General features: G+C 54.5%; 1 protein-coding gene across 2 annotated transcripts in view; it reads right to left on the minus strand.

The window, feature by feature from the left end:
* Nucleotides 1-4,528: 4,528 nt before the first annotated feature.
* The window catches only part of KIAA0232, a 93,109-nt gene continuing 84,052 nt past the window's right edge, over nucleotides 4,529-13,585 (minus strand). Inside the window, exons 8-9 of one of the 2 annotated variants that reach the window (XM_082611741.1) lie at nucleotides 9,551-9,648; nucleotides 4,529-7,510 (exon numbers count right to left, since the gene is read on the minus strand). In XM_082611741.1, coding sequence (XP_082467867.1) covers nucleotides 7,331-7,510; nucleotides 9,551-9,648 — 278 coding nt within the window. In that variant the 3' untranslated portion in view covers nucleotides 4,529-7,330. The remainder of the gene's footprint in view (nucleotides 7,511-9,550; nucleotides 9,649-13,585) is intronic. The other variant, XM_082611742.1, reaches the window with a different exon arrangement.

Below are 13,585 nucleotides of genomic sequence, written 5' to 3' on the forward strand. Positions count from 1 at the left end.
GCAGGGGACCCGAGTTCAGCATGAGGACATGACCCAGAGGCTCAGGTCTCCCCACTTCCTCCCCAGCTCAGGAAGGGGAGGCCCGGTGGGGGAGTGGGCCTGGGGAAGTGAGGGGCCCAGAAGGAGACCACCTGAGACCCTACCAACACCTGCTGGCAGAGAGGCCAGGCTCACCCAGCACCCCCGGTAGGGCCTTACTGCGGGGAGGTGGGGCTGCCAGCGGGACTGAGTGCCAGGCAATTTTAGGCTCCCGAGGCTGGGGCACGGAGACAGGCCCAGGTGAGTGTGAGGGCTGGTGACCAGTGCAGTGCAGCACCGCTGCAAAGAGCCAGGGCCCCCCACTGTGAGTGTGTCTCCCGAAGGGTCCCCAACCTCTCTGAGTAGTCCTGGGGTCTGCAAGCAATCGCTGCAGGCTGCAGTGAAGCCGGGGGCTCACGCGAGCCCAGAGCGGGAGCCGCTGCGGGGGCTGCTGCCTGTCGCTGGCTCACAGCTTCCGGTGTGTGGGAGGACGCCGTGATCACACCTGGCATCTGTGACCGGCAGGAATTGGGCCCTGAGCAGGGCCACAGGAGGTGCCCCTGGGGCTGGGAGGAGAAGAGCTGAGAGTCAGGCCAGGACGTGCTCGAGGCCCTCAGTGAGCCTGGGGTTTTCGGCACAGAGTCCAGGGTACCTCTTCGGTAAAGGGAGGAAGCGCCCGGAAGCTGGCCGCCCGCTGAGCCAGCCAACACCCTGTGCTGTCGCCCTGGAGCTCGCGGCCTGCAGCCCCCAGGCCTCCGTGTGCCCTGGAGGAGACCCCAAGCCCGCGGTGCTGCAGTCAGCCCAGGCTCCCCCGGGGGCTCTTCTCTCTGCTGAGGGTCTGATGGTGCAGGGGTAAGGGCACGGGAGCATGGAGGCCACACGGCGGTAGGCGGCCCGACCCGGGAGTGACAGCCCAGGCCTGCTCACCCGGGCTGGCAGTGCTCCTGGCCGGGCCCCTGGACTTCCCAAGCGAGGGGCCGGAGGGGGCGGGCACGTGGCAGGTCTGCTCTGGCCATGGCGGCGGGTCAGAGCAGGAGCTCCTGGCGTGGGCCTGGTCTCCCCACCCGTCCCAGACCTGGGCATGTCCCAGACCTGCGTGCTGGCTCAGGGACAGAGAGAAGCACATGCGTGCGAGGGGAGGGGAGGGGAGGCAGCTTTACCTGCCCGTCACCAGTCGGTGGAGAGGGTGACCAGCTCAGGGTCACACGGCTGGCCGAGGTCACTTAGCACCTCCTCAGGTGGGCAACAAGAAGCAGGGAGGAAGGGGCCCTGCTCAGGTAGGCCGGCCTCTTCCTTTGAGAGGCCCAGCGGTCAGTGTGCCCTCCTCTGCCCCCTCCCCAGTCCCCCTCTGCGACCGAGGCTGGGGTTCAGGGGAGCCAGGGCCTGTTGGGATGGCAGGCCAGAGGATGGGGCCTCCTCTGTCCCTCCCACACAGGCCTCCCCAGCTCTGGGTCCCCTGGACTTTGACATGAAGTGGCCAGCCCAGTGTGAGCTGCAGCCGGCCACGTGCCTGTCCCCCAGGGAGACAAGTGTTGGCCGGGTCCCAGCTGCCGCTTTGCCGCAGGGTCAGGGCCCTCCTGCCACCCTGGCTCCACTCCGATGGGCACACTTGGTTCTGCTGTGGCCCCGGCCCCCGCCAGGAGGGACAGTGTGATCTCGTGAGGGTGACCGGGTAGGACTGAGCAGGCCACCTGATGGCCTCGTGACCGTGGTGAGCATCCAGGGGCACAGGCTTCTGCAGGGCCTAACCCTGAGCCCAGGGCTTTGCTGCCACTGGCTGGAGGGAGGGGAGGGGAGGAAGCGAGGGGCAGCCTGCAGAAGCTGTGATCTTCCTGAGTCACAGGGCTGGGCACGGCGGCTTGCGGCTGCGCTGTTTCATCTTTACAGCCAACCCTGATGAGAGGTCCTATCGTGATCTCCACTGACAGCCGAGGACACCGGGGCGTGGACACTCGCCCAGGAGCGCACGGCCAGCGGGTGGCAGAGCCAGGACTCACACCCCGGCACCCTGACTCAGTCTGGACTCCTGGAGATGACGCCCTTATGATTATGTAACTCATGAGGACTAGAACGAGACTGCGGGGCAGAGGCAGCTGCTCAACACCTCCCCTCCTCTCCCCCCAGCACACTTTCCATAGTGGCATTTTGGCCAGGTGGAGGCTTTGGGATGGGCTCCACCGTTCACGAGACGTGAGACCTAGGCGGGTGGTTACCTTCCCCCCGTGTGTGCCTTCTCACCCGTAAAGTGGGCCAGTTGTACCTACCCCACGGCGTTGAGAATGAACACGGAACACTGCCTGCGAGAACGCCCCGCACGTGCTCGGCTGGTACTGGTGACGCCGACGCCGCCCGCGTGTCAGGAGCTGCTGTCAGTTCACTGAGGGAACTGTCCCTGAAAAATGCTGTCAACTACCCGCCAGCGACGAAAGGCCAGCGGCGGGCTCTGAAGCAGAGGCTCGGGTGCTGGTCTCCGTGCTGGCAACAGCCCAGCCTGGGAGGCCGTCCACCAGCTGCTCCCGAGAGAAACGGGGGCGGGGCCCTCCTGCTGCTCGACCGCTGTGCAGCCGCCAGCGTCCCAGGCCTGGTCCCAGTCACTTCACCCACGGGCCCAGGGCCGCTGGGACGGCATCTGCAGTGGCAGAAGGGGCAAGGCCGGAACCTCAGGGACATCGAAGCAGGGGCCTTCACGCCCCTCCCTTCGCTGTTCACTCGGCTGTGACCCCACGGTTCCTGGGGACAGTAACAGGCCAGGGCCCCGCCTCCAGCCGCTGTGCACAGGGCAGCCCCGTTTCAGTCCAGCTTGACACCCGACCCTGCTTCTGCGGGTGAGGGCACTTGTGAAGCAGTTACGCTCGCAGGTCTTCAAAGCACCACGACGACAGGTGGGGCCAATGGTCGGCGTGGCCACGAGGCGCACACCCGTGCAAGGAGCTGACGGACGGGAGAGGTCCTGGACGCGGCAGCGGAGGGCACACTCCTGGGACGTCTCCTGTCGCGCCCGCACATGGGGCCGCCCTGCTAGCCTCCGGTCCTGCCTCAGTGCCTCCGGCAAGGCGGCCGGCTGCCAGACCAAGGAAGACGTAGTTCGGCCAGTTCAGCCATTGAGGATGCAGACGCATCCCGGGATGACGCCCACCCGCTGCTCAGCCATGAGCGGCTTGCTGGGCACGAGGCGCTGCTTTAAGTGCTCAGCCCTGGGGTTCCCTTTACAGGTGTCACCTCCAGTCGGGTTGGGGAAGGATTTCACAGACAACGGTGTTGAGGCAGCCGCTCAGCTAGCTGGGAAAAGTGAAGCTGACTCCTTCAGCTTTGGTCCTTGTCTGCAAGATGCATGCTCCAGAGATTTGCTCTACCTAACGCGGGAGAGTACTTTTTTACTCTTAAGATGGAGAAGGCATTTAAAAACGTGCCTCTACATCCCAGAAACCAGAAAAAAAAGATGGATAGAACACAATTCGAATCCTCCTGTAGAAACCCACCTCTCCTCCGTGCTGACGAAAGGCAAGTGCTCAGCTTAAGGACGGCTTAAAAAAGGATGTCTAAGCTTTCTGAGGTTGACCGTGGGTAACTGAAACCCTGGAAAGTAAGACCACGGTAAGGGTGGGCGACTGTACATGAATTTATACATGTGATAAAATGGCACAGAATTATACATACATATTTTATCAACACATATTTCCTGAGTTTGATATTGTACAATAGTTATGGAAGATGTAGACATGGGGAGAACAGTGAAGGGTTCATGAGCCCTCTCTGTACTATCTTTGAAATTTCCTGTGAATCCGTAATTATTTTGAAATAAACTATTTTTAAAAGTAAAAAAAAAAAAAATGTTTAAGCTCATGCACAGGTCTAAAGGACCTTGTGTCAGTGTGACATAGGCAACACCACGGCACCCCCAGCAGGCATCCCACGGGCTGGAACTGCCCTTCCGTAGCCATCGTCCAAGGAGATCCATGTTTAAGGACATCCACAGAAATGCTATTTAGACTAATGAACAAACACGAAAGGAACATTCTAAATGTTGATCCACGGACTTCCCTGGTGGCACAGTGGTTAAGAATCCACCTGCCAGTGCAGGGGACATGGGTTCGATCCCCGGTCAGGGAAGATTCCACATGCCGTAGAGCACCTAAGCCCGTGTGCCACAACTACTGAGCCCACATGCTGCAACTACTGAAGCCCATGCGCTCTAGGGCCCACGTGCCTCAACTCCTGAAGCCCACATGCCTAGAGCCCACACTCCACAAGAGAAGCCACCGCAACAAAAAGCCCGCACACCGCAACAAAGAGTAGCCCCCGCTCGCCACAACTAGAGAAAAGCCCCTGCGCAGCAACGAAGACCCAGAGCAGCCAAAAAAAGAAGTCGATCCACAAGCAACCTGTTAAATTCATATAATAGAATCATACAGCTATAAAAATGACGCAGATCTATCATTACTGACATGAAAAGATGTCTGAGAAAAAAATCTATTTCTGAAGTTACAGAAGAGCAGGTACAGTACAACCCTTTAATGTAAATTTCTCTCTCTCTATATATATCCATATATACATTCAGCTGTCTAGAATGGTGTTTTGCACAAATGTTAGAAGCTACCCTCTCAGGGTGATGGAGGTACAGATGAATTTTCCTTTATACTTCTTTAATAATACATTGATTTCTTTCTTACAGTGTACAGTGATCATGTTAATATACATACATGGAATTTTTTTTTTTTCAGAACAGAAAGATTAAGCTTTGTCTACCACAAGACAAAAATGGTGTGTTCTTTGCAAGGTTCAGGCAGTAGTTCCTAGGGGTGGGGATGGGGGGGTGTGGACTCTTTTCTCAGCAGGCCCCACCCATTTTCTTCTCCAGCAAAGCAGACGCCAGCACTTTCTGCAACGCCTATAGGAAGAGCTAACCTTCTTCTGGAATGATGTGACCTGGGCACACATAATTAAGAGGAGGCTGGGGTTCTTTATAAAAGAATCTTTGCTATGATAAATAAAGACAACCAACTGTTTTTTAAATTTTTTATTTGGTGTTAACTCCACAAGAAAACAAAAAAACCAGTTACTCTGGTGTACGTGAAATCAGAACAATACAACCACGGGGAAAAAAATAGCCCAGGAATGGAAAACTGATACTTCAGTGCTATGGATATGCAATGCGCTTCATACCACAGTGCGTTTCAGCGTTTTGCCAACTTTTTAAAAAATGCTTTTTCTTTGTGATCCATTTACAAAACTGAAAACCATACTTTCAGCTCTGTCGCTGAAAGACTCTGGGCTTCAGCCACTTAGCTATGAAAACAAATAAATACATAATCTGTTAATCCCCTTGCCCGCTTATAATCCATTCCCATTCCCCCATGGAAGGTGCAATGTCTTCCCACTAGCGTGTAAGGAAGTCTGCACCTCGACCACCTGGAGCCCTTTCGTGATAAAAAGCAGCTGTCCAAAATCAACTGAGCTAAAGGTTGTGTCTGAAATATATTTATTTGGTCTCGGCTACATAAGCAACGATTTCTAGGATGATCGTCACTGTAGTGATTTTAGGAATTTACAACTTCCAATTCTTTTTTGCCTTTGCTGTTAAATTATATTTCAGTGCAGATGCTAATCAATTTTTAGGAAGCTCTGGAAGAAAGAAAAATACATATAACCTTATAAAGTCTGTAAATAAATAACAGCAACATAAAACCTTACACGCGCACACACGCACACACACACAAACCCACTTTAAAGTGTCAAAGATGTGCTGTATAAAAACAAACCCTGACATGTGGTGAGACCAAACCCAACGGCCCATCAGGTTTCCCACAGTGAGGACAGACAGCGCCGGGGATGACTCCACAGCCCTGGATGGAGTTGTCTGTGTCATCAATTAAGAAAAAGGCAACAAAACCCAATGCTCGAAGCAACTGATGTATTTCTCAGCCAGTTCAGCTCCCAGCTAGTAAATTATGCGTTTACTGCCCGCCAAAATAGTGGTGAAGCTGTCTCACCCATATTAGACTTCCTGATGTTAGACATGCTAAATTGATGTCACGCATTGTTTTTTGTTTTTTAAAAAACAATGAGTTGGTTAAAAAAGAAAAACAATTTTAAACGTTTAGGTTTTGCAAATGTTGCTCCTTCTAACTTCAACCTGTTGCATGGCAGCGTGAAAGCTCAAGGAAGCGACCGTCACGAACGGACGGGACTGGATGAGTGGAACTGACCCCTGGGTTCCCGAGTGACATGGGAAAGCGGGTCCCATGAAGCAATCACACAGGTATGGGAGAAATCAGTACTCTACCCTCCGACCCGCCACACACAGAACTTGCCCAGAACATTCTCTCAAACACAAAATGAGATCTAAGCTATACTAAGTCACAGCCACAAGAGCAGCCAGGTGTAGCAGCCAAGGTCTCTTTGGGGTGCTGGTGGCCTTTATTGCGTGCCAAACGTTTACAGTCTTAAGTTCTGGGGGCTTCGATTCAATATCGGTCACCAGAAAAATCTCATCTGCAACTAAGGTCCTCATCGAGTATTGTCAGACTCACCGCAAATAACCCTGAGCGGTGCCTGGGGGAAATGTAACTGCAGCGTTAAGAGCAGGTTGGGGGTGCGTTCTCACCCCGCTTGGCCTCAAACGCTACCCTGTACCTCAAAGCCTTGGCTGCCTCAGGTGACAAGAAAGTCACAAACCATGGTATTGTCCATGATACTCTAGGGGGAAAATCCTAAGAGAGAAAACACAGTATTTTGTAAGTCTCTAAAAGCACACCCTTGTGTTTCCTACTTTAAATGTACATGAGATTTTACTGAATGAAGACCGGGGATGAGTCACCCATGCTGCCCTCTTGCCTTCAGAAAGGCACTGATCCACTGCAGGGTAAGTATTCATATCCCAGTTCTTAGAGGACAAAGCCTAAATGTTCCAAAGCTAAAGTCTCCGAATAGCGGAAGTGGTTGCTGACACTGCGATGCTAATAAGGTGATAGTGATGTGACTGCAGCTGGAAGGAAGGTAACTGCAGTGAAGATGCAAAAGGCAGTGATGCTTCTAAGACAAGCACATGCACACCCATTCTTGGTATGACAACACATCTAGTCTATTTCAAATAGCCAAGAATTTAACAGCTTGAAAAAAAAAATCTTCAACAGGATAGCTGTCCTCAACTCTAAAATAAGCAAGAAGAGAAAGATAATTACTGATCTGAACCAGTTAATTGAAGAAGAAACCTTAGAAACCTAAGTTGTTGTTTTAGATGAACAGGCCTCACAAAAGGGTACTTTTCGCTCACATATCAATTTTAAAAAATAATTTGTACTACTCTGCAGGTTTAGAGATGAGTTCGAGAAAAGAGTGCCTCCTCGCTGGGCTCCACCCATGCGCCTCCACCTTCCGAGCCCGTGTCCTCCGAGGCGGAGCTGGCACTGGAGTACATCTTTCTGCGGAAGCCGTTTGATTTTGCTCCAGAATTTCTCTCTCCTGTGCACCTTGCTTCATAAACAGAAGACACCTAAGATGAAAGGAACAATTGTCAACAGGTCAAAAGCCAGGTATTTTCCCAAAAGGGCTATGTGAGACACTCTATATGTGCAGAGACTAAGAAACAAATTGTTGATGTTTTCCAGTGGAGAGTTACAAACATCTGAAGAGTATTCCTGTTTGAAAGCAAAACAAACAAGCTTTCCTCCCCGATCTATACACGATCCCAAACCCTAATTCTCCTCGTTCAACCCCTTGGACAAAACGCTGCCGATGTCAGGGCTGGATGGAAACGAGTCTTTGAGCGGGGACTCCACCGGGAGGGCGGCACGGCCTTGCCCTGCTGGGGCTCACATTCCAGGGGAGAGGACAGCAAGCAGACCGACCAGCACAGCTTCCCAGCTTCCTGCTGCGCTGACCAGCTGGGGGATGTGGCTGACGGGGCTCTCCAGATAGGAGTGGCAGGGCATCCTCGCCCACAGGCCGAGAAGCAAGGTGTGCCACAGAAACAGCCAGAGGTGGCTTGGGACTTCGGGGCTGTGCTTCTGAATTGGGGGTCCATAGGTATATGGTACCTTTTGGGGATACTTTTGGTTGTGTGGGACTCTCCCCCGCCCACAAGATGGTTAGCATCTCTGGCCCTCAGGACACCAAGTGCAAGTGGTAGTCCCTCCCCAGTCATAATACCTGGTGATGCCTCCCTGCAACCCCGTAATGCCTGGTGATGCTTCCCTGCACAGCAATGAGCAACATCATCCTCCCCGCAACAGTGACTAGTAATTCTTCCCCCTCCCCAAAGTGACGAGCAACACCTCCCTAGTCACCCAGTCACAGTGACTAGCAAAATCCCCCAAGCACCTGCCCACCCCCATTTCCAGATGGCAGTACTGTCCCTGGTTGAGAGCCCCCGAGGAAGGAGGACAGAAAGACCACCACACTCCTGAGCGGGGAGCAGAGCCCGCAGGACCAGAGAGGCAGGCGAGAGGGCAAACACACACGGCCTGGCAGGGAGCGCGCGCGGGCGGAAGGCCACGGCGGCCGGCACTGGGAGTCGGACTCAGGGCTGAGGGTCATGGCTCAGGTCTGCACTTGGGCTGTGGCCATGTGGATACACGTTCTGAATCTTTACGGGCCTTTAGTTTTCTCTTCCGCAAAGTAATAGCACCTACCTCCCGGGGCGGCTGTGAGACTAAACGAAGTAACCCTCGCGAGGCTGTCCTGCCTCACGGTGTGGGGAGAAGACTGGGGAGGGAAAGGTGGAAGCAGGAAGGCCAAGGCGAAGCCCACGGCAGCGGTCCACAGGGGGTGGTGATGCGGAGGAAGCGTGAACGATGGAGCCGGCTGAGAGGTGGGTGGTCAGGACGGGCACACAGACTGCGTGTGTAGGTGAGAGAAAGAGGAACGAAGAACGAGCTCTGGGTCTGGGGACTGACGCTGGGGGGTGGAACATCCACGGAGATGGAGAGACGCTGGGGGATGCCCCCAGACAGCTGCCTTGATGTGTTCGGTCTGACAGGTCCACGGACATCAAGACCACAGGGCGCTTTGGGAGCAATTTCTCACGAGACTTCAACTGACAATGACAATCACACTGAGAAGCCAAAGAAGCTCCCTTCGACTCATTCACCTGCCTGCCTACCCAGGCGAGGCCTGGGCCTAGACTGGACCAGGCACAGGCCCTGTCCCTGCCCCAGGGGGCCCACAGGCGGGTTGGGAGGCGGGCGAGCAGAAAGTGCAGTCAGCTGAGGGGCAGGAATGAGCACCAGAAGGGCTCCCTTGGGGTAAACACTTTGATGGGGAAAAGGGTGCCCACCCAAGGAGTTTAAGGGGAGTGACAGGGTCAGATTCGCACGGAGAAACTCCCTCTGGCGGCAGTGTGATGGACAGACTGCAGGGAGAGAGGGAAGCCTTGGCAGTAAGTGGGAGGCGATGCAGACCAAAGGGCCACGGATGAGAAAGGCCACACCCACAGAGCTTGGTGACAGGGAAAGGCAGTCACAGGACTCCCAGACTTTGGGGGTTGTGGTGGCCATTTGTAAGTTAATAATAAGGAGGAGGACAGTCCACTTACCCTATTAAAATCTAACAGACGCTCTTCATTACTGGGCATTTCTTTAACATCTGGATATTCTTCTATACCATTCTCTCCCTTGGCATTTGTATAACATTCTTAATCATTTTGAATGGAGAAGGGAAAAGAGGGAAAGGGGGGGAAATTTCATTAAGACACAGTTACGAAACATACATTCTTGTTTCATTTTTCAATGAAAAGTCAGATCAATTAGGTCTACAGCCCTTTGGAGATTTTAAGGAGTCACTAAAAGCAGACATGTTCAGCGTCAGCCAGATAGGTGTGTACGAGGAAAATGTTTGGCCAATTTAAAAATTCTTCTAACAAATTGTTCATGGAGTTAAAAAGAAAAACAAAAACACAGGCCAGCATAACCATGCATTCTTGTTATCCCACCATGAGACATTCATTCAACAAATACGTACTCACACCTCTAAGTGACAGGCCCTGGGAAAACAGGATAAAAAGACCAGCAAGGTCCGAGCTCTCAAGCGCGTACGCGGTGTGGAGGGGGACAGATGATGCACCACGCGTATGTTCACAGAACAAGTGAGCAAAGGAATTTCAGACAAGAGGGGGCGCAACGGAGAAAACAAAGCGGGGCAACATCCTCTGTTCTTCCTCAGCTCAGCAGCAAACTAAGCCACCTGCAGAACAGGGAGGAGGAAGGGGGCTAGCGTTCTGACCGGGTAAGCGGCTCTCGGAAGGGGACAGGACTGGAAGCTGGAACTGGAAGGAGTCAGATAAATCATTTCGTCTAATGCTTCTCAACCCTGCTTTTGCATTCAGATCACCTGGGGAGCTTTAAGAAAAGTCTGGAAGACCAGGCCCGCACCTGAGATTCTGACTGACTTAGTCTGGGTATGAGCACTTTCTGAGAAGCTCCCACGTGAGTCTGAAGCACAGCCAGGGCTGATGCCCACCGGCCTTAACCTGTACCGGCCCCCCAGTCACCTTAACTCTACAGAAAGGGTGTCAGGATTCCACCCCGGCCGCCCGCAGCAGTCACCGCGAGGTGCTGGACGAGCTGCGCGCCACCCCACGTGTACAGCAGCGGCAGGGCCAGCTCCACGACCATGGGCCCTCCTGCCACCACCGGGGGCGGGCAAGCCTGGGCCCTGCTTGGCCTCCCACAAAAGGCTGTACTCTCCGTGACCTTTAGTTCTGACAGCCTCCGGCCCTCAAACTCACTAGTGTAGGTTCACGAAAAAACCCAGGCTCTGGGATTAGACAGACGTCAGTTGATTCCTGATGATGCTACTTGTGATGTAACTTGGAGCAAATTATCGAACCTCTTGGAGTCCCAGTTCTCTCATCTCTAAAACAGGATCACCATTTGCCCTCACAGATTTCTGTGCAAATTCAGAGATCACCTGTGTGCAGCCTCAAGTTCGGGCTGGCACACTCACTAACACCTTCCACAGCTGCTACTAACGAAAGCCCTGGGCTTGGGGTCGGCCCGCCGCAGGACAGCTGGGGAGGACGACCTGCTCTCCCATGAGGCAGGGAACCCCTCACCCTCACCCTCACCCATTCTGGGCCGTCACCTTTTTCTCAGCTCGCCTACCAAGCTCTCATTATCCCCGCGCCCCACCGCGTTCGGTCACCATTCGTACGAGGTGGGGAAGGTAACCATTTCCTTGGCTCGGATATGCCCACAGATGGAGCGGATCCCCCTCACTATTACCTATACTGTTCCGCTGCAGGCCTCTCTCTTTGAGACTCAAATAACACAAACACTTTTGTAAGTGAGCTTTCCAAATGTTCTGAATCCGGTGTATGGGCTCTGGAGATGGACGCGTGGGACAGACTGTGGCACACAGCTTGCGAGGCCCTTGTGGTCGGACTCCCTGCCGCCCGCCTGACCTGCCCCTCCCCCCGGCCCACATGCCGGGCTCACAGGGGCCACAGCATGTGCAGTCCTGCTCCTGCCCGGACCGCGCCCCAGCCGTCAGGCACTGGTGTCCTGACTCCCTCAGGTCCTGCTCCGAGGTGAGCTGATCAGGAGGGCAGGGACAACGTCTCTGCGTCCCCAGCCCCTAGAACAGTGCCTGGCATGAGGCAAGCACGCACGAAATATGTGCAGGGTGGGTGTGTGTGTGGGCACACAGCAGGGCGGGGGCTGGGTCTTCGTGCCGACGGGGCCCTCGCTGCCCCGGCTCCAGGGCCACACTGCCTCCTCCTCCTTTGGGGCCTCCATCTCCTGACTCACAGGAGAAAGGGACAATCCTCCTTGCCCTCCTTCCCAGGGAGGCTGGAGCTCCCAGGTCAGACTCAGAGCTGCACAGGCTTCTCAGTAATCATCAGCAACGTCAGAAGCTTCAGGAGCGGGGACAAGCGTCGGCAGTCACGGCTGCTGAGTGGGTGAGAAGGCCACCTGCCTCCCGGCTAAGCTTCTGCTGAGTCTGTGCCCCCACCCCACAGGCTGAAAGCACCACACTTCATAACGGCACTCCGAGGCAAGGTCGTGAGTTCAAGGTCATTCAAAAGGCTGGTCACCACACTTATCCACTGAGAGTTTCCCTGCACGCCACTCCACAATTTATAAAAAGCTGAATGGACTAACAACCACGTACAGCACCTACAGGGCACTGTACAGATAACCACGGACCTGGTTATCAGCTGACAGCTGAAGCGCATTCCCCACTAACAACAGAAAACCGGACGGAGGCTGCAGAGACAGCCCGCGACACAGAGATGGAGCACCAACTCAGTGTGCTTGGAAGTCACCCCAAGCCATCCCCCACCCTGGCCCTGCCTGCTCTGCCACCACGTCCCTCCTTCCCTCTGGGTCCTTCCTGCGTGTGGGTGTCCTCTTGGTGCACTGCTCCAGGGTCCCCGGCCCTCCCCACCTGCACTCCCATTAACTGCAGTTGGGACTCACTCAGCCAGTGCATTGGACTGGACTGAGGTCAAGGTCCGGTTTGCACTCCTATCACCCTGGTGTCTCCCGGGCACCAAGTGCAGACAGCTGCTGTGGACAGCAAGCTTCTGGACCACAAGGAAACAGCCTGGACTCAAGCCTGAGCTGCATGGCTAGTGCCTGATTCTGGGCATTCAACCTGAGACTTAGCTTCCTCATCTGAAAACCAGGCTTTCACGGGGGTTGTATAAAAGACTGAAAGCACCTCGTAAATCACGAAGAACCACCCAAATACTAGCTAATGGTGGAGGGAACAGGCCTTTAATAAATGCTGTTAAATGAAAAAGATGCTGAAAATAAAGACTCTGCTCTATGCTCCCCTTATGACTCTTTGGGAAGGAGGAAGGCAGGGTTGGGGAAGCCGTTTCTTGGGCCCACAGAACAGAGAGAAGCAAACAATCCCAGCCTTCCCCCCAGTCGGCTGAGGCCAGGCTGCGAGGGCAGGCCAGTGCAGGCGTCTGGAGCCCCCAGCGTGTGCAAGGCCCCACGGGCAGTGAGGGACATCACTGCTCCAGGTTAACTACAAATGAGCTGGGGAGACGACACACACTCGAACATGCAAATACTAACAGGAGACTGACCTGCCCCCAAGGCTCTGACCGGAGAGACCCTTGACGAAGTGCTGCAGCTGACAGCCCAGGGGACCACGGAGGTTTGCACAAGCTCAGAGTCTTGAGCTGACCACTCGGGCCGCCTCCTTAGTTCTCACTTCTCCCGACATTTCAGATCAGGATCTTTTTATAGCTTCTGAGTATGTCCACCTGGGCGGCTCACAGACTAAAATCATCTTCACCAAATCCGCTACTGCTCCGATGTCCCTCTCTACCCGGTGTCCCCTAACTCCCTCCCACTGTTCACCACTCACAGAAAGTCACCCAGCCAACGCCAGCATCCTCCACAAAACCTCTCGATGCTCTTCTCTATGCCCGCCCCCCCCCACCAGGGCCTCAGTCCAGGCCTTTATCCTGTCACACCCAGATCACTGCAAGAGCCTAAGAACCCCAGCAGGGGCTCTGCAGGTTTTCAATCCCTTCCCCCCCTCCATTCTGCTGCTAGAACTGTTTTAAAAACCACACCTGACCTGATACCCTCCAATGTGAACTCCCTTAAGT

Source organism: Mesoplodon mirus (assembly GCF_964341445.2).
Source record: "Mesoplodon mirus genome assembly, chromosome: 2".
Lineage (NCBI taxonomy): Eukaryota > Metazoa > Chordata > Mammalia > Artiodactyla > Ziphiidae > Mesoplodon > Mesoplodon mirus.